This window comes from Schistocerca nitens, chromosome 3 (genome assembly GCF_023898315.1).
Source record: "Schistocerca nitens isolate TAMUIC-IGC-003100 chromosome 3, iqSchNite1.1, whole genome shotgun sequence".
Lineage (NCBI taxonomy): Eukaryota > Metazoa > Arthropoda > Insecta > Orthoptera > Acrididae > Schistocerca > Schistocerca nitens.
The window spans coordinates 680,545,009-680,565,095 of record NC_064616.1 but is presented as its reverse complement, the minus strand read 5'-3'; the positions used below and the strand labels follow the sequence as shown (position 1 = coordinate 680,565,095).

At 37.9% G+C, this 20,087-nt stretch overlaps 1 protein-coding gene across 4 annotated transcripts in view; it reads left to right on the top strand.

The window, feature by feature from the left end:
* LOC126248637 (microtubule-associated serine/threonine-protein kinase 2) overlaps nucleotides 1-20,087 on the top strand; it is a 258,768-nt gene that overhangs the window by 112,399 nt on the left and 126,282 nt on the right. For all 4 annotated transcript variants that reach the window (XM_049949815.1, XM_049949816.1, XM_049949814.1 and 1 more), the window contains exons 11-13: nucleotides 3,777-4,007; nucleotides 8,866-9,038; nucleotides 19,569-19,639. In XM_049949815.1, coding sequence (XP_049805772.1) covers nucleotides 3,777-4,007; nucleotides 8,866-9,038; nucleotides 19,569-19,639 — 475 coding nt within the window. The remainder of the gene's footprint in view (nucleotides 1-3,776; nucleotides 4,008-8,865; nucleotides 9,039-19,568; nucleotides 19,640-20,087) is intronic.

Here is a 20,087-nt window from a genome sequence, read left to right as displayed (position 1 = left end):
CATAAAAAGTTGTGCTGGCCATGATCAGTAGATTTGAAGCTGCATCAACATTGGGACACCTACGATAAAAGCTGCAGCATATGTAGTGCCTCTGAAATCCACTGGAAATTCTGATGTCACCAAACTTCTAATGCATATAATGTGAGTGGTTCACCCTCACTCTAGAGTGAGTAATTGGTAATTGGACAGTGGAGTGTTTGCTCCTCTTTGTGTGGAAGGCAAATGTGGGTACTGGCTACATGGTTACTCCTTATGCCTTTGTAAAGAGAGATGAGGTGCTGTCCAGTGTTGACAGCACATCTGAACCAGCATGAGATGCCTGAAGGTAGGCCAGTAGATAATTTTTGTGTCAAGTTCAGACAAGTGTAGTGGTTGGGTATGTAGGTCATTGGGAGCTCCAACATTAGGTTGGTAATGAAACCTTCAGGAAAATAGCAGACAGGTCTGGAAGGTAGGCCAGTTTACACATGGTATGTTTGCTGGCAGGTCTCATCCAAGGGCCTGTTGAAAGCACAGGCTGCAAATTGTAACTCATATTTGCATGAATGATGCTTGCCACCTGGGTTCTGGGACCACCCTTAGTTCCGTTAGATCAGAGATGGTCTGCATGCCATCTCTATCTTGCCTGGCTGAACACTTCACCACAGCCACAGCCACATCTTGCTGTCTGAAAGAGTGTGTGTGTGAGGGGGATGTGAATGTGCTGCATTTAAATGGCAATGCTGTCGCATTTAAATAGCAATGCTGTCGCACTGCATATGACTTGGTTTCATATGTCTTAACAACATAATCACAAACAAAACAAATTTTCAGTATTATTCAATTATATTTGGCATTCTGAAGACATAATATAATTTTTATCTTGTACAAACTGGCGGCATACAGACATACACTGACAATTTCACCAATGTTCACACTCAGTCTGCCACGTAATTGCGACTTACTTAATTTCATATTCAGACAAAGCCTTTCACCCACACATGTTGACGCAAACGTTTTATGATGTTTGCAGCATCATTATGGAGATTTGGAAACTCTTCCAGGGTAAGAAAAAGTACAGAAAAGAATTTATTTTCAAATGGGAATTACACTGCAGATCAGTCAGTTCTGTCTGCCTATACACAGTGGTGCTTTGAACTGAAATGGCAAAGAATCTCAAAAACAGCTGATATTTGCAGTATACTCAAACCATGGACAAACTAACTTTGATTCCATAAGTAACTGTTGTGCCCAGTGCCCACAATCTATAAGGGAGGAATGGCACACAGCAATCAGGCACAGTGCCATTAGTTTTTGTTACTCTTGCATATATAGATTTCGGCTATAAATAGCCATCTTCCGTGTTTGGTGTTATTGTATTTGCAATACACGCTTTGTTAAACACAATATGCTGAATGGTTTTAGCACACCTGATCCTTAGATTTTCATATTTATAATACATTGAACTTGCCCAGCTTGGCAGACTCTTACCAACATTGATTCCATAAGGTACTAAAACCATCCAGCATATTGTGTTCAACAATGCATTTCGAACAGGAGAACACCAAGAACTGAAGATAACTATTTATAGCCGAAATCGAGATATGCAAGAGTAATAAAAACTAATAAGATTGCGACTGATTGCTATGTGCCTCTCCTTCTGTTTAGCAAACTATCCTTGTACTTCTTTCAAGGCCACAATGACTTGTTCAAACCTTGCATTTTCTTTAACACCAGTGAGCTTAGGGAAATGGACGGTGTTTTTTTGATAGAATATGCCCCTTCCGCAATGCGATTTTCTATTTAAATGCATCCTCATCAAATGAGAAATAGTAGTTCCTTATTTTGCAGTGTCTTACTATAGGCAGTGTGCAGGCCAGTCCACTTAAAAGTCTGCGTCTGCAATCCATTCCAGATGTTCTAATTTTTGTTGCTGCTCTTCTTTTTCCTTCGTAAATTTAACAGTCATGAGTTTTAAATCGAAAAATAATCCAGGCATGCCCCCTAGACTTAAACAACATACTTTGCTGTAGTCTGTAAAGTCTCCATTGAAAACTGTTGCAGCTGACAGTGGAATAATGCCTGCAACTTCTGAAAATTTACTATTCATACCACCAGTTTCACCACATGCTCCATACCTGCAAATTTAACACAAAGTACTTCTTGATGTACAGAACAATGAGTCCTTTCTGTTGATTGTTGTAATTTTTTGCTCTTTCATCATCAATTAAATCTTTTAAATTCTTTCCGCATGGTGTTGTAATGCCTTTCCAAAGCAAATTTGCAATACTTGTCAAATATGTAACTGTATCTTGCATAATATACATTTAGAATCATTATCCTGCTCTTCAGTCATTCCTATTCATTTTTAAAACTTGTGATGGTAGAATACTAGACTGTCTCATTTTCTGCAAACAGCCATTGGACCTGATAACTTATTTTTATACAATGAGCAAATAGCAAATGGTAGACAACACTGACACCACGATTCCGCCAAACTGAAGAAAGTTGTGCTGACGGAAAAATGCCGCACTGCAAAGCTAAATGAAATGTTGGGCTGTACCCAGTACTTCAGACAAGTTCTGAGCAAAGTTGAGACAGGCTAAACCTCAGCCTTCGCATCATACTCGCATGCAGTTTGACCCGCTGTAGCCGACCAGGTGTTAGATGGGTACTTGAATTGGCAAACACAGACACACTCGCACACAGACTGGAAACACAACTCACTATTTGCATCATTGTACTTGGGACCAATCTTGGTTTTCAGGTCAAATGGAATCCAGATACTCAGACAATTAGATGACATTATTGTAGGTGACATTATTGGATATGGATTTCTTGACCTCAGCTGTCTGGCAGAGAATTGTAGGACCCCTAAATAGATCAGGCATGAATTTGTGACATGCACGTTTTTTTAGATTAGAAAGCCCCTCCAGTGGTTGATAATGAATTATATGCTGTAATCAGAGAAATCCTGCAGAGCATATTTGAGATGTTCTTTGGAGACATGGTTTTTTCTCAGACATCTTCCATAGAACCTAGCTATAAAAAGTATGGGGCATGGGGACAGGGGTGGAAGTGGGTCTGGAACAGCATTCCATTACCATTTTTATTGACTCGTATCATACAGAGAGCTGCATTGAATAAGAGAGTTTTATTTGCTTTCCGTTACTGTTATATTGCTGCTTGAGGTAACCATCCTTGAAGCTGATGTCATGCAATAATCTAGCATATTTGGTATCTACGATTCACATACCCTCTATATTTGAAGATAAATTCATTCTGTGGAACTGTGTGTTTAGGTTTTACTGCATTGGGTGATTCACTCTGTGATTAAGTTTCAAGCTGTTTGACTGACACACACACACACACACACACACACACACACACACACACCTGTGCCCGCACAGATTTGGGGGGGGGGAAGAGGGAGAAGGGGGGGGGGAGAGGGAGAGAGAGAGAGAGAGAGAGAGAGAGAGAGAGAGAGAGATTTCTGATATTATTCAGTTGTCAGAAATTAGTGCACTGTCATGTTACATTTATTTATTTAGTTTTTAACAGATGTGATACATATGAGCAGTAATGGAAATGAAATCCAGAATGCCCAGTGTTATATGAGAAAGTATTAATTTCATATATCTGTTGACTCAGCAAATATTTATGTAATTAACACTCTTAGTCATGGCAGGTTTTGTGATGTTTTTCAGGACTACCCTGTAATGTTAATAACAGGTATAACAGATTCTCGTGTTACGAATTGCTGTGAATTGTTAATGTTAAAGGTATTTTCATTGTAGGTGCCATCTGAGGATGACTTTGAAATAGTGAAGTTAATTTCGAATGGAGCATATGGTGCCGTTTACCTCGTTCGCTCGAAGGAAACACGTATGAGATTTGCAATGAAGAAAATAACAAAAAACAATCTTGTGCTAAGAAACCAGGTCGATCAAGTATTTGCTGAGCGTGATATCATGAGTTTTACTGATAATCCATTTGTAGTGAGCATGTATTGCAGCTTTGAAACAAAGGTAAGTTTTTTATCATAAAGAAACTTCCTTATTTTATCTAGTGAAATTAAGTTGATATGTGTATTGCATCATATATTTTGCACCAGTAAGGTTTGTGCTAGACTTTGAAAGTGTAAGTAGGATATCACTTACAATTGAGTTTGTGATATCAGAAAAATTATCACTTATTATTAAAGTGTGTATTAAGTGAAGATTTTCTGCATTAAATGGGATGATAAATGTGAAATTGTGTTAGTGATTGCCCCCCCCCCCCCTTTTCCTTTCCGCCTCAGATACATCACATACATTTTTATGGTGAGGCAGAATCTGTATATGTATTGAGTGTTATATTGGGTGGAATACAGATGTGTAAACACACATTTAGTAGGCAGTAGGGTGGACGGATTTCCAAAGATACCACCCATTTAAATAATTCTTTGTTTGTGTTAGGTGTGTTTGTGAAATATTGTGCTTGTTTTCAAATCTAATCTTGCATTTTTTTTCTGATAGTCTGTATTTTTATCCCAGTGCGGCTAAAAAGATCAGCTTCTTTTAATACTGTCATTGATATTACTTTCATTTGTAAATTTTTTTAAGTGATAGGAATGAGAATAGTGGAATACTCTTTAAGCTTAGAAGTACACTTTGTGATTAGAATTGTCCAGGCATTCACTTTTGTCATTGTTGCTAAGATAACATCTACATAATAACCTGTGTGTGGAACCTCCATTTGTAAATATTACTCTTTGAGGAAAATTTATGTTAAGTTTGAGCAGTCCAGCAAGTCCATTTGATTTCCATCAATCTGTGATGGCATAATCATTGCCTTCACAACTGGTACATTCACACTGGTACAAAAAATGTCTGATTACAAATTGCTGCAGAGAAGGATGATGTTTTCTACAATATTTTCATATAAATTGTGTATGCTTCGTTATTAATTCAAAAGGATGGTTGAAGTGTATACTGGGGGAATAAAAGCCCCAGAAAATCACACAACCACCAACACCAAATCTCAAAGTAAATAATAATGTTACCATATTTAACCAAAATATTGGTGGATTAAAGAAAAAAAGTAGAGTCTCTCAAAAGTAAAGTAAAAAATAATTTTACCATTCTTCACCAAAATATTCCGGGGTTGAAGAATAAATTAGATGAGCTCCTTGTTTGTTTAGATGACATTGAATTTGATAATGTAATAGATACGCTATGCCTGCCTGAGCATCACATTGTGTGTGATATGGAAAAGGTAAATATCAGTGGTTATAAACTAACTGCACATATGAGTAGAGAGAATTAGGTGAGAGGATGAGTTGCCATATATGTCAAAAGTTATCACTGTGTAAAAAGCTTAGATACAAAAAAGTTTTGTCTAGAGCAACATATAGAAGCATGTGCCTGTCAATTTAAACTGAAGGAGGGCTCTTTTATAATTGTAACAGTATATAGGTCCTTTTCAGGAAACTTTCATTTATTCCTGGAAAACTTGGATCCCATGTTGTGCTGTCTGCAGATAGTGGAAAGCAAATTATTATTTGTGGAGACTTCAGTGTTGATTCACTGAAAGATATGGGAAGAATGATCTGGAAGTCTTGCTCGATTCTTTTAATTTGACGTCTGTCATTAATTTTCCTACTCAGGTAGTAAAGGACAGCAGCACATTGATAGATAACACTTTTATAGACCAAGAATGGCCTTTCTGATCATGGTGCTCAGCTTGTTACAGTATATGACATAGCTCCATTCAGTAATTCAAAACTACCCTCCAAAGTTGTGCGTTCAATTGATGACTCAACAATTAGAAAATCTTCAGCAGTTAGACTGGGATGAGGTGTACAAGGAACCCGATGCTAATTTAAAATATAACTTATTTCATGATACATTTGTAAGAGAATTTGAAAACTGTTTCCCCAAGAATGTAGTTAAATCTAATTATAAGAAACCATGCAAAAAACCTTGGCTTACTAGAGGAATAAAAATATCTTGTAACCACAAAAGGGAACTATATCTAACAACAAGAAAAAGTAATGACCCAGAAACAGCCAAATATTATAAAAACTACTGTGCTACATTAAGAAAGGTTATTAAAAAGTCCAGAAACATGTGCATCATGTCTGATCTTAATACCTCTGATAACAACAAAATCAAAACAATTTGGAATATTATTACAAGGGAGACAGGGCAACCAAGAGTACAGGATGATGGCATTACCATCAGAGCGAATGGAAACTTGACAAACAACAAGCTGGAAGTCGAAAACATTTTGAATACTCATTTTTTAAATGTCGTAGAGAAAATAGTATCTAAATGTTCATTAGAAGAAGCAAGGCAGTTAATGGAAGAGGCCTTACCTGCACCATTTGATACAATTGAAATTCCACCCACCTCTCCTTTTGGAATTAGGAAGACAATAAACTCTCGCAAGGATAAAAGCTCTCATGGAATTGATGGCATTTCCAGCAGGATAATAAAAGCTTGTTCCCAAGAGATAAGTGGGATTCTTAGCCACATATGTAATAGCTCTCTGAAGCAGGGTATTTTCTCAGATAGACTGAAGTATGCCATTGTTAAACCACTGCATAAAAAAGGGGCTATGTCTGATGTCAACAACTACTACCCAATCTCTCTTCTGACTGCCTTATCTAAAATTCTTGTAGAGTAGCTTCACACCTTTGTAAAAATAAAGTTTTAACAAAATGTCAGTTTGGTATCCAGAAAGGTTTTTCAACGGAAAATGGTATATATAGTTTCACCAATGAAATATTAAATGCTCTGAGTAACCAGAAGTCATCCGTTGGGATTTTTTGTGATCTCTTAAAGGCTTTTGATTGTGTAAATCATGGGATACTTCTAGATAAGCTCAAGTACTGTGGTATGCATGGGACAGTGCTCAAATGGTTTAAATCATACCTAACTGGAAGAGTTTAGTTCACATAATATGCAAAAAACTGGTGATTTCTCAAACTGGGGAACAATCAAGAATGGGGTGCCACAAGGTTCGGTCTTGGGTCCTGTGCTGTTCTTAATATATATTAATGACTTGCCATTCTATATTCACGAAGATGCAAAGCTGGTACTTTTTGCTGCTGATAAAAGTATAGCTATCACACTCAACAGACAAGAATTAACTGGTGAAATTGTAAACAGTGTTTTTCAGAAAATCATTAGGTGGTTCTCTGCAAATGGGCTCTCATTAAACTTTGGCAAAACACAGTACATACAGTTCCTCACAGTAAATAGAATGACACCATTAATAAACATAGACTTCAATCAGAAATCGGTAGCTAAGGTAGAATATTCAAAATTTCTAGGTGTATGCATTGATGAGGGGTTGAACAGGAAAAAACACACTGAAGATCTGCTGAAATGTTGAGTTCAGCTACTTGTGCTATTAGGGTCATTGCAAATTTTGGCGATATACATCTCAGTAATTTAGCTTACCACGCTTATTTTCATTCTCTGCTTTCGTATGGCATCATATTCTGTGGTAACTCATCATTGAGTAAAAGAGTGTTCATTGCACAAAAGCGTGTAATCAGAATAATTGCTGGAGCTCATCCTAGATAATCCTGCAGACACTTATTTAAAGAGCTAGAGATCTTCACTGTAGCCTCACTATACTTATGAAATTTGATATTAACAATCTGAATGAATTCAAAAGTAATAGCAGTATACATGGCTACAACACTAGGAGAAAGGATGATCTTCACTACTCAATGTTAAATCTTACATTGGCTCAGAAGGGGGTAAATTTTGCTGCCACAAAAGTCTCTGGTCACTTACTTAACAGCATCAAAAGTCTGTCAGATAGCCATATAGCATTAAAAAGGAAATTAAAAGAATTTCTTAATGGCAACTCCTTCTACTCATTAGATGAATTTTTGGATATAGTAAGTGGGTAATTTCCCCAACACCCACAAAAAAATTAAAAATTACAAATATTAAGTGTCATGTAACATTTTGTGTAATGTAATATCTTGTATAGACACCTTTTATTAACCTGACACGTTCCACATCATTACGAAGTGTCGTATTCATGATCTATGGAACAAGTACTAATCTAATCTAATCTAATCAATTTTGCCACAACACACTTCTGTAAATATTGTTGGCCAGACATCTGCCAAATCTACCCACTCTTAACTGCTACATCATGTATCATGAATTGCCATTTTGTGAAACCCTGTTGCAGTGTTCCACATTGTGTAGAGATATATGTTGTGTCATATTTAACGCAACTAATACAGAGATAAATTTAATATTGTGCACTATGCCAAGATTGCAGTTCTGCAGGTATTTTGGGTGGGATGGTGGTTGTATGGGATGTGTAGAGTGGGGTAGAGGTTGGAGGCAGGAAGAGGGGTTGGGGTGGGTAACCAGCAGCTCAGAGGGAGGCAGCTGGTTTGCTGGCGAGGGAAGCAGAGGATGAGATGGTGGGGGAGGCATTCTAGCTCCGGAAAGTATATACTCCAAAAGCTTTCTTTCTATTTTGTGTGTGGCCTCCTTTGCTCATAAATTATTTGCATTCTACCAGAGCTTTCCTGCTATATTTACAATGATAAATAAGTATCTTCCAAAGTTTAACTTTTACAAAGTACTTTGGTTAAATTTCTGATTTTACATTGAACCATTTATAAACAAGAACAGGCATTCAAATATGTGTCAGTTCTGTATGATAATGGTAGAATTGTAAGTATCAGTTTAACATGACCAGAATTGGGTTTCTTTTTTCCCCAAATCATCTCGGTTCTTAAATTTTCAAAATTATTTTAATATGCAGATAAAATTATCATAACATATGTTGTGCTCTATTTGTAAGTCATAGTTTTATATATGCATTTTTATGTATAATGAACTGAATGCACGAGTGTATTTGCAGAAACATCTGTGCATAGTCATGGAGTACGTAGAAGGAGGAGATTGTGCGACACTGGTGAAAAACATAGGACCTCTCCCACCAGACATGGCAAGGTTTTACTTTGCAGAGACTGTTTTAGCTGTTGAATATTTGCACAGTTATGGAATTGTTCATAGAGATTTGAAGCCAGATAAGTAAGTATGTTTTTATTCTGTATTAATAAAAAATGAACTATTTTATACTTAAAAAGCCTGGGAATTTTAAAGATATTAACCACACAAAAGATATGGTAATAAATCCTTGTCTCCCAAAGTATCACATAAAGGACTGTTTGAATGATCATCACTGACTAGATGTCAGACAGAACTTTGTTCAGGACTCCCTCTATCATATGACAGTAAACTTGGATACATTGAAAGAGGTTCAAGGTTTATCTAAATTAGTGTGCAACACACTTGGCAGCACCGCTAAACCATCTATTGGCATGACTATTGTGCTTCAGTTGCAGATATTAATCATACATCATCAATACACAGTATTTATTATCGAAGGTGTTGTGTTACAGAGAAAATGTGCAATCTTCAAAATGTCTCTCCAAAGATTCATTGCTGGAAATCATATTGGGTCAGTATAAAGACACAGTAGAAGGCAAAAAGCCGATAAAGTTACTATGGCCAAAAAAAGGGCATGAAAAAAGGTGCTGTTGACTTTAATTTATAGAACACAGGGACAAATCGTGACGAGAAATGTTCAGCAATGTGTTGTGACAATATTAAGGAAAGTACCAAGAAAGCATTTGCACATGACCGAGCATAATTTTAAGACACACTTCACAATTATTACATTTCAGTTCTATGTATCAACATGTATTGTGTAAACAGGAGCAACATTAGTGTCAGAACTTTTCGAGGTTGAGATGCATAAAACTGAAAGTGGTAATTGCATTGTGCTTACTGTTAAGGAAAATGAGCAGAAGCTAATGGCAGAACTGAAGCCACAATTTATTCCTAGTTTCAACTCCTATGATGACAATGCAGATTTTCATCCCGAAGTTATCCTCTTCAGTTCCACTAGTAGAAAAATGTTTATCAATCTAATATTTGTATTACACTTAACTGATGTCACAGAGTTCTGAAACTTGGTGCACTTGGGAGTGACACTGTGCGGAAGGTGAGAAAAATATCAGCACATCTATCTTCAGCATTCTGTACGACACATTGGAAGCAAAGAGGTTATATGCATTGGTTTGTATACATTTTAATAAACTTGGATAAAGTTTTTGAAACCAAGTTGGTTATGTAAAAGGTAGTTTCTAATGTCATTTGCTATGCTCTTGTTCATTTCTTGTTCTAGTACAGTTTTAAATAACTCTGAAGGTTGCAGTTCATTCACAACATCAAGAAATCAGTGGACAAGTGTAATTTCAAATGAAAATATTGTTATGCTCATTGGTGAGGAGAAAAATGGAGGCAAAGGGAGAGTGTAGTTACGCTGAATTGGTAGAACAATGATTTTTAATAAAAACACCTGTAATTGCAAGCAGATGTGCAACTTGCAAACAAAGATTCTGTTAGAGAATCTACAGTGTCAGAATTGCATTCCAAAAAGAAACAAGAACAGAAAATGTTTTCAATGTGAAATACCTATTTTATGGAAGAAGATTGCAGTGCCTCAAGCACAAGCAGAAAATAAAAGCACAGTGTTTCTTGGAAATCATGACATAGGAATGGTAACACTGAAAGTAGATTGAAGAATTATAGAACTGCAACCAAAAGAAATGAAAGGAAAATCAGGCTTCCAAAGTGACACTTGTGAATTTATTACAATCTTGTAAATGTTTTTATTCAATGTTTGTTAAGCATCATTTTATTTGGACTAGAGTTTCTTCATAAAGTCTTCTCCTAACAAATAGTGTCATCTGTTTGATTCTCCTTATCCAATGCACTTACAGCTGTATTGTTTTGTGCAAGTCAAATGCTAGAGCGATAATAACTGCCATGTGATTCACTTTTACTCTGAGTCTTAAATTTAAACAATTCAGCACTTTGCTCACTAACAAACATTGCCATAGGTGATAGAAATAGCAAGTGGTGGTGGTGGAGGGGGGGGGGGGAGGAAGGGGGGGAGGAGGGGGGGGAATCAAAGAACGGATGTGGGATCGAATCTGGTATCCTCTCGATTGTATTTTCGGGATGCAACCACTGAACCACCACATGATAATTACAAACTGATTTACCACCATGTTCACTAGATGTAGTCAGACAACTGTAGGGGAAAACTGGGATTACGGTACCAGAGGCACGAGGATTATAAGACTTTGTGCTTGCCATGGCCAGCTAATAGAGTACATTGGGGTGCTGAACACCCACCAAGTTAACCGTACATGTCAAAATGCTGCTTCCAGGACGGTGAGGTGCATCAGCTCCGGATTGAATTCTCCAGGAAAATTGTTGATGAGAGTTGGTGTGCTGACCAGCGTGGATGAGGTTTCAGGTGTTTTCCCATATTCCACTACGTGAACAGCAGGCTAGTACCCAAGTCCAGCCTCAGATACAAAATTTGCAAATATTTAAAATAACTTTCTCATGGATAACACTACATGCACACAGTTAGGATACACATATTCCATTCCCAGGAGTGACTGTGGCAACAGGAAGGGCATCCAGAAGCCCCTTAAATTAAGCGTGCCAAAACTGTTCATAACCAACCCAACCCTGTGCCTATGCAGGACAAGGCCCGATGAGGAGGAGGAAAAGAAGAAGAAGAAGAAGAATGAATGAATGAATGAATGAATGATGATGATGATGATTTAAGCTAAACAAACTACGAGTGTACAGAATATTAGACTTGTTGTGTGACTGGATGGAAGAGTTTCTGACAGACAGAATAAAAACATGTCATCCATTCTTAATAAAGATAAATCTGGAAACATAATAGCAACTTTGGGTGTTTGCCAAGGAAGTGTTAAAGGATCATATATGTGACCTTGTGGATAATGTCAGAAGTTCCACGAAGATTTTTGTGGGTGGTGCCATTGTATTTAGAGAAGTCGCAACACAAAAAAATTGTACCAAAGTGTGTAAAGTCCTAGTTATTGATGAAAACAGGCATATTAAGTGACAGCAGCTAGATAGCCAACATGTCCAATAATCAGGTATTAGAAGCAGTTAAGAAACCTGGTGTTGGTTGTTTAAGGGATAAAGCAAAGGAATTTGCGCTAGAAACAATGCCACATAGAGTACAGCTGTACTGTGAGCTTGGTAACAAATAAATGAGAAATTAATTGTGTGTCAGCATTAACTCATTGCTATCTAACCACCAGAGAGCAAGTAATCTGCCTTAAATTTCAAAATGGCTTATTTGAACAAGAGGTGTTTGGTCACACACTGTTACTTTAAGCCCTTATAAAATCATGCACATCAATAATGAGGCACCTTAATCTAGTATACACACATATCAGTGAAATAAATAAATTAATAAGTGGATTGAGTATATGAAAGGAAAACCATTAAGAATATGATCATGTAGGATAATGACATAGGCTACAACTGAAATATTAATTCTGAGTATTTGTTTTATTCACACACAAATTTATGTGGAATTGTGGTCTCGTGCACATTATTATTGAACACAATATATATACAATAAACCAAAATTATTGACTTTTTCTTTACAAGCAGAGAGCATTTGTGAGGAGCAATGAGTGTAAACTAAAGGCTCTGAGCTGCAGCAAAATTGTAAAGTTCATGCTGGTGCCTACAAGTATTTGTGCAGGAACAAATTCACTGCGGCTGAAATGTTCTGTGACTGTTAGGCCTACTATGAGTCTGTACCTACTAACACTCAGAGTCCCAAATGTTCCTCAGTCTCAAACTGGTACACACTAAAATATTTGTAAGTGCAGATCAAAATATTTGGCTCTCTGGCTTCACAAACCTAGCCAAAATGAACCTTATGAACCAAGAGACGAAGACCTAAAAGACCTCAAAACCTGCGCTGACTGTCTATTTAATACTTGGTCATGCGGCGAGCTGCTGCCCTCAGTGTAACAACTTATAACTTGACCACCATTTTATACATTTCAGACATATGACACATACCTTTGGTCGATTAACAGTCTGATATTACATTATCTAATTTTAAGTGTAACAAAACAACTTGCTGTATTTAAATTTTACACACTACAAACAGAAGTGCAGAAACCTAGTCAAGCGGACAGCTTTATCCACCTCATCTCTACAGTCCTACATTACTCAAATAACAGTCTTACAAACATTAAGCTACTAAAATTATCATTAAATGAACATAAAAATAATGAATGAGGTAATGGGATGGTTCTCTCATGCAGCTGATAATCATCAGTGTAGATATGGAGAAATCTTTGTTTTGGTGTTGTAATGTGGATTACTCAATAAATTATTTATAACAGTTTGTGCATTTGTTTAACAATAATAGAAACATGGTCATTCTCTAGCTGAAATCAAAATCTAGCTGTGTGTCATTTGTTACTGATTCTGTAAATAATATTTAATAATAATGTTAGTAACTTTGTTTTAGTAATGACTTCATACACATTGTAGTACAGTGTAACCTTGCTTAATGCATCTCTCATAATGCGCGGTTCACATAACGAGCAAAATGAATTGTAAAAAAAATGACTTTATTTAGGAGCGATGTTTCACATAATGAGTGATGACAATTTAGTGTGACATTAGCAGCTGTTCTCGCACGGCGGGGGTAAACGTTCAACAGTGTGAACACCTTTCATTGTCGGCTGCGGCATATGATGAACAATGTCTTTAGTATGTACTGCAGTCTGGGTTTAGCACTCTTTCTGCTACCGTCTTAGTGCAGCTTGTGATCACACATTTTTATAATCTTGTGTTCACACAGTTTTTTGGTTGTGAGCAAATTTTAATAACCTTTGTAGAAATATCCCCAAAGATAAAGCCACAAGATGACAGTCACAAGAGAAAGAAAATTACCTTAGAAATGAAATGTGAAATCATTGAAAAATGTGAACATGGTGTGAGCATTGCTGATTTATCATGCACGTAACAATCGATCTACATCAATTATTTGCACAATCTTCAAGAACAAGGCCAAGATTAAGGAGAAAGAAGCTTCAAAGGGTGTGACAGGAGTAGCTAAACAATGGTTTTGTATTCTGGATGATGTCAAAAGGTTGCTCTTTATATGGATAAATGAAAAGCAATTGTAAGGAGACACTATTAATGAGAACATCATTAGTGAGAAGGTGAGAATGATTTTTGCCAACCTCGTTAAGAAGACACAAGGATCATCAGTGGCTGAAAAATTATTTATGTGAGCCGTGGCTGATTTGAGAAGCTTCAGAGAAGAACTGGCATCCACAGCATTGTGAGGCATGGTGAAGCAGCCAGCTCTGACACAAAGGTAGCAGAGAACTTGATCAGCAGTTTGTTCTAGGTTCTGAGGGTTATGTGCTGCAACAGGTTTTTAATTGTGACAAGATGGGTCTATTCTGGCAAAAGATGCTGAAGTGTACCATTATAACAGCAGAGGAGAATGTATTGCTCATCAGAAGCTAATGAAAGACCATCTCGCACTGCTATTCTGAGCCAATGCAAGTGGCAATTTGAAAATTAAACTGCTGCTTGTTTGCCATCCAGAAACATCATGAACCTCAAGAAGTGTTAATTCCAGAAGCACAGGTTAAATGTGATTTGGAGGCCCAACAGCAAGACTTGGGTGACACATAATCTTTTTTGTGATATTTGCTTGAGATGAATCTGTTACTCCATGTCTTGCTTGTTAAGGACAACACTCCTGTTCTTTCTCCAGGCCTGCAAGACTACCTCCTTGAAGAATTTCAATTCATCAGATCCTCTGCCTCCCAACACCACTTTGTTACTCCAGCCCGTGGACCAGCAGATTATTTCTAATTTTAAGAAGCTTTACACTAAAGCACTCTTCAAGTGTTGCTTTGAGTTGACTGAAGCTACCAATCTCACTCTCAAAGAGTTTTGGAAATGTCACTTCAACATCGTTGTCTGCGTAAACATGATTGACAAGGTGTGAGAAGGGGTTACTTCAGCTTGAAAGAATTTCAGTTTTAACATAGTCAATTCCTGGCAATTTTGCTTCACTTCCTCTAGTATGTGGGGTCAAATCTCCCCCTCCACCCCAAAATTTTCCAAGTCTCTTAGTCGCTAGGCTTCTGTAGCTGCCCAAGTGGCTCCCCACATCTATTCACTACTCACTGCCCAATGCCCCTCTGACTTATCTGGTGTGGCCACTACATGGCAACTTTACAGCTGCATATCACTCAACTCAATACTCTGTTTTTTAATATAGTTACTTAACAGACTCACACTCATGTCATCACGAGTAATTTTCAAGGGGAAAGGGGCTCATGTGACATATTAAACAGATAAAGAGTTATATGAAAAAAACAGTGGTGTTTTTTGACCATAGTTTTAATTAATGCTCAAGTTGTCCAGCACATTGTACAGTTGTTGCACCCATTTCTCATGGTCTTTAATCAAAATCACTACCATAATTGCCATTATTGTTTAATGGCTGACCCTTGTTTCCTGGGGGATGCAGCAAGTACTGCACTCTTAACTCTTACTCAACAATACCAGTGCTTCATCCATAGCTGTTTTCTAATGTCCAGGTTTCAGTTTGTCTGCAAGTGAGAGAGACAGTTTCATGGAATTTCATGAGAAGTTTCGTCATGTAAGGAAGAAACCTCAGCCACAACTCAAGTGGAATACACCAATGTTTTTCTTGTGTAATTCTCTGATTGTTCTACATGTCTCATGATCTCTTTATCATTTGAAAATTGCAATTTCCATCCAAGATCATGGTTTTCAGGGCACCATGTTGGTAATAAATCCTCACAGGCTTCCTTCCCCCTCCCCTGTCCCTCCACCCCCATCCATCTCCCATCTCATATGACTTGACCTGTGTTTCTGTTTATGTGATTGTTTTTGTTTTAGAAGGATGGTTACACAGCTATGGATCTCCCTGTATATTCGGTTGTGAATGTAAAGTACTAAGGCAACATATGCACTGCGCAACAGAATGACTGTTTCAAAACCCCATAATTCCCACCCATTGTGATGCTCATGTTTGAAATTTGGCCAACAGTGCGTACAACCTTCCTCTGTAATGGTAAAAAAGCATGGCACCCAGTGACATCATACTTGGGCTTGACAGCACTTGAAACAGCAACATGTCGACACACATGAGAGAAAGTTCGTGTAACATGTAGGGTGGATTAATGAGATCAGATTTCACCACGATTCTGCCCAACACTACTGTCGATGTGTTACATGATTGGAAAGTTGTTATACCCACTCTTACTCACATTTCACTCCTTCTTTTGACGCCTCATTAATGGAGGTCAGAACCATAACATTCAACCTAGAAGTTATGTGGTTTTCTTATGGGTGGCCAGGGAAATCATTCCAGACACACTGCCACTCAGGATTGGTATGAAAAGGCTGGAGGGGGTGGCATAAAGTGTGTCAGTGAAACCACCCCTTTCCCTGGGGCATTGATTCCCACACAGTTTGTGGCCGAAAATGACAGTTTGCAGTGAACAACAGGAAGACGTTCTTGACAACCTTTGCCACTGCTGACACTCTTGGGCATTTCAACCCTTCTCTAAGGACATTGTTGGCTGAACGTGATCACACCAATTTGGAATGCAGTGTGAATGCAATTTTTACTCTTTTGTAGAAGTTGGAACCACTAGGGACTGTTAAAGGCCATTTGAAATTTGAATGTGATCCAAAACATCAAATGGTGCTTACACTTTTTCGGCGCTCCTCCTAAGGTATGATCACAGGGGGATGAGACATTGACACATGCATGAATAAAATGGCAAAGGGTCTCTATAAGATCCCTTGTTTGGCAAAACCAACCCACCCACTCTAAGATCCCTTGTTTGGCAAAACCAACCCACCCATCTCTATTGAGAATTTTAAAAGTGTATCTGTACAGACAGAACCAATGACAAATGGCTAGGTGCTTGCAGATTGGTAACCCCTTTGACTGTCTCCAATTCTGGATGGCCTACTATCAGGTACAAGAGCAGCAGTGTAGTGGCCAAAAGAGCAGCACTGTAGCCTGCCTGCAGGTGCCTGGGACTCTCATCATGGGCTCTGCCCGTACTGGTACATGTTTGAGGTGCTCAACAAATGCAGGCGGGTGGCACTGAGGGTTGATCACACCAGTGGACAACATGAAATAGGAGGGACAAGAAAATATAAACACCCTTTGCTGCTTCATGTCACATTCAAATTTCATCAAATGGTGTTGAATGGTCCCTAGTGGTTCCAACCTGTACGCAAGAGCAAAAATTGTGGTCTTGCTGCTCTCCAAAGGAGTCAGATCACATTTAATGCGGATGCAACCCCACAATGTTCTTAAAGGAGAGTTGAAACAATAGAGGGTGTCACCAGTTTCAAAAGTTGTCAAGTACATCTTCCTGTCATTCATTGCACTATTAACCGTCATTTTTACTGGGAAATGTGTGAGAATCAGTGCCTCAGGAAAAGGGGTGATTTTATTCACTCTCTGTGGCCATTTCGTGCCGATTCTGAATGTCGGTGTATCTGGAATGTTTTCCTTGGCCACCCATAAGAAAATGTATGATTTCAACAATGTGCGTTGTGCTTCTAACCTGCATCGTAGAGGCATCAAAAGAGGGGATGAAATGTGTGTAAGAGTGACTGTGATGACCTTCCCATTGTGTGACATGCCCATGGTGATGTTGGGCAGAATTGTGGTGAAGTTCGGTGCTGATAAGAGTTCATTAACCCACCTTACATGATCCAGGAACTTCTGAGCTGCGGCCTTTTCTTCTAATGTGTCAACACTTTCCTGTTTGAAGCTTCATTGAGCTTCAGGGTGCCACACTTTTGCACCATTACAGAGGAGGGTTGTATGCACCTTTGAGCCAAATTTCAAGCTCGAGCATCTCAATGGGTTGGGATTATGGGGTTTTGAAAAATTGATCATTTAATTCTGTTGCTCAGTGTATTTCCAGACAGGCATAAGTATGTTATTGTCAGACCCCTGTGTAACATCAAGTGATAAGACAGATATGAATAATTATTGACTTGCTTGCTCCCTTCTCTCATGTGTTACAAGAGACTGTTAAGAATGAGGAATCAAATATCTCTGAAAACAAAATACATAGGTGGTCTAAGTTTCACATTACAATATTGATCTCTAATCATCACTGTTATTGTCACTTCCCTATACATCCTCCATTCCCATGACCTAGCCACAATTGAACACTACCTTTTCCAATATCCTATCAACTCAGAACCCACCACCTCTTTCCTTATACACCTGACAAACTACCTCTTTACACTGAGTTACCTCATCTTTGAGAGGAAGATGTAAAAACAAATCCACAGCATAACTGTGGGTACCCACATGGCCCTCCTATGGGCTGTATAGGGGAAACATTCCCACTGACTCAAAAATTAAAGCGTCTTGTCTGTTTCAGTTTCATTGATGATACATATATGATATGGACCCAGGACCAAGACACTCTGTCATTATTCCTCGACTGAATCACCACCGTCTCTCATCTGCCACTAATTTTCTGGCAATGCCTGGGTACTAACTGCAAAGACGTGACTTTCCTCGACACCTTATGTCATCTCATACTAGAACGACACAATCATACTGTTCTCGAGAGTTTTGACAAGTTACCATCATATCTTTCCTACCCCTCCCAGTGTGATATTCTGTCACCCACCCAATCTTTGAAACATACATGTGCAACATTCCATATAGGTCATATCCCTGCAGAAGGCGCAAATGCAAGACCTGTTCAGTACACATATCCAGCACATCTACTCCAGTCCTGTCACAGGCATATCATATCCTGTCAGGAGCAGGGCCATCTGTGGAAATAGATATAACATATACCAGCTCTGCTGTAAATTCTGCATAACATTTAATGTGGACATGATCACCACTAGCTGATCACTTGAATGAATGTGGTGTACACTCTAGAACCTCCTTATAATCAGGCATATTGACATGTGCTTCACAACACAGCTTATGAAGGTTCTTGTCAGCAATCAGTCACAATTCAAAAACAGTAGAAACATTTATGAATATAAATGTAGAATTGAGAAGCTACGTACACTATCTGTCACTCAGTTTCATTGTGGTACTCAGCCATAAGACACCGACCACTAACTCAGTAATATGCTTGACATGCAAGCTGAAATTACATCAGCCTCACAACTCCTCATGTTCTATACAATGATGCGTGTGTGTGTGTGTGTGTGTGTGTGTGTGTGTTTTAATGTAAAATCCAACCATATAAATGATCATCATGTAACCACTTTTTCACTGAGAAAATCTGTTATACCTGTAAACTAATCAACACATTCCAAATCGCTGCAAGATACTGAAATTAAGGCCCATGAAACATGCAAATAACTATGCCACATGCATAAATGTGGACGTAAAAATATAATTCTCTAAAGCCTATTCTAAAATGCTCCAAGGAAACAATTCAGAATCCATGATGTTTGTCTCATTTATATTTGAATAGCTGTATATTTGTGTTTGAAATGCAATAAAGCTGTAGCATTGTGTGATTTTTAAGGTAATTTTACATTTTATAGAGGGAAACCTTTGTGTTAAAAAAATAAAAGCCACATTGTTAGTTTGTCTGTTACCTAATTCCATTCATTTTGTTGCAGCTTGCTCATAACAGCATTGGGCCACATCAAGCTTACAGACTTTGGATTGAGCAAAATGGGGCTAATGTCATGTGAGTATAAATGGAACACCTTATTTGGTTTGAATATAATGTGCATTCATTTTAAATGTGGGTAGGTTGAATAGGGTACGTACATTTATATTTGCTGAAACAATTATGTATGGATTCTTTAGTTTACTTTTGCAGTATGTGAATGTGTGTGATGCTGATATCAATACAGTTTCATCAATGCAGTAATTACATTATGCAGTATTCTAGTGATCAGAAATTTATTCTAAAACAAACTAGACTCATTCCTTAGATGTATGTAGAAGTATTGAAGTACCCTGGTTGCGTGTTGTGATGGTCAGGGTATAGTGCTATTGGCAACTGAATACTTTAAACTACAAGTGTATTTGGATGGCAAAAAGTGGAATGCAACACCTAGTTTCATGAAGAGCAGCTCTCTTGCTTCTAATATTTGAGTCCAAAAGAAGATGCAAATCCTTTTTGTAAAGGC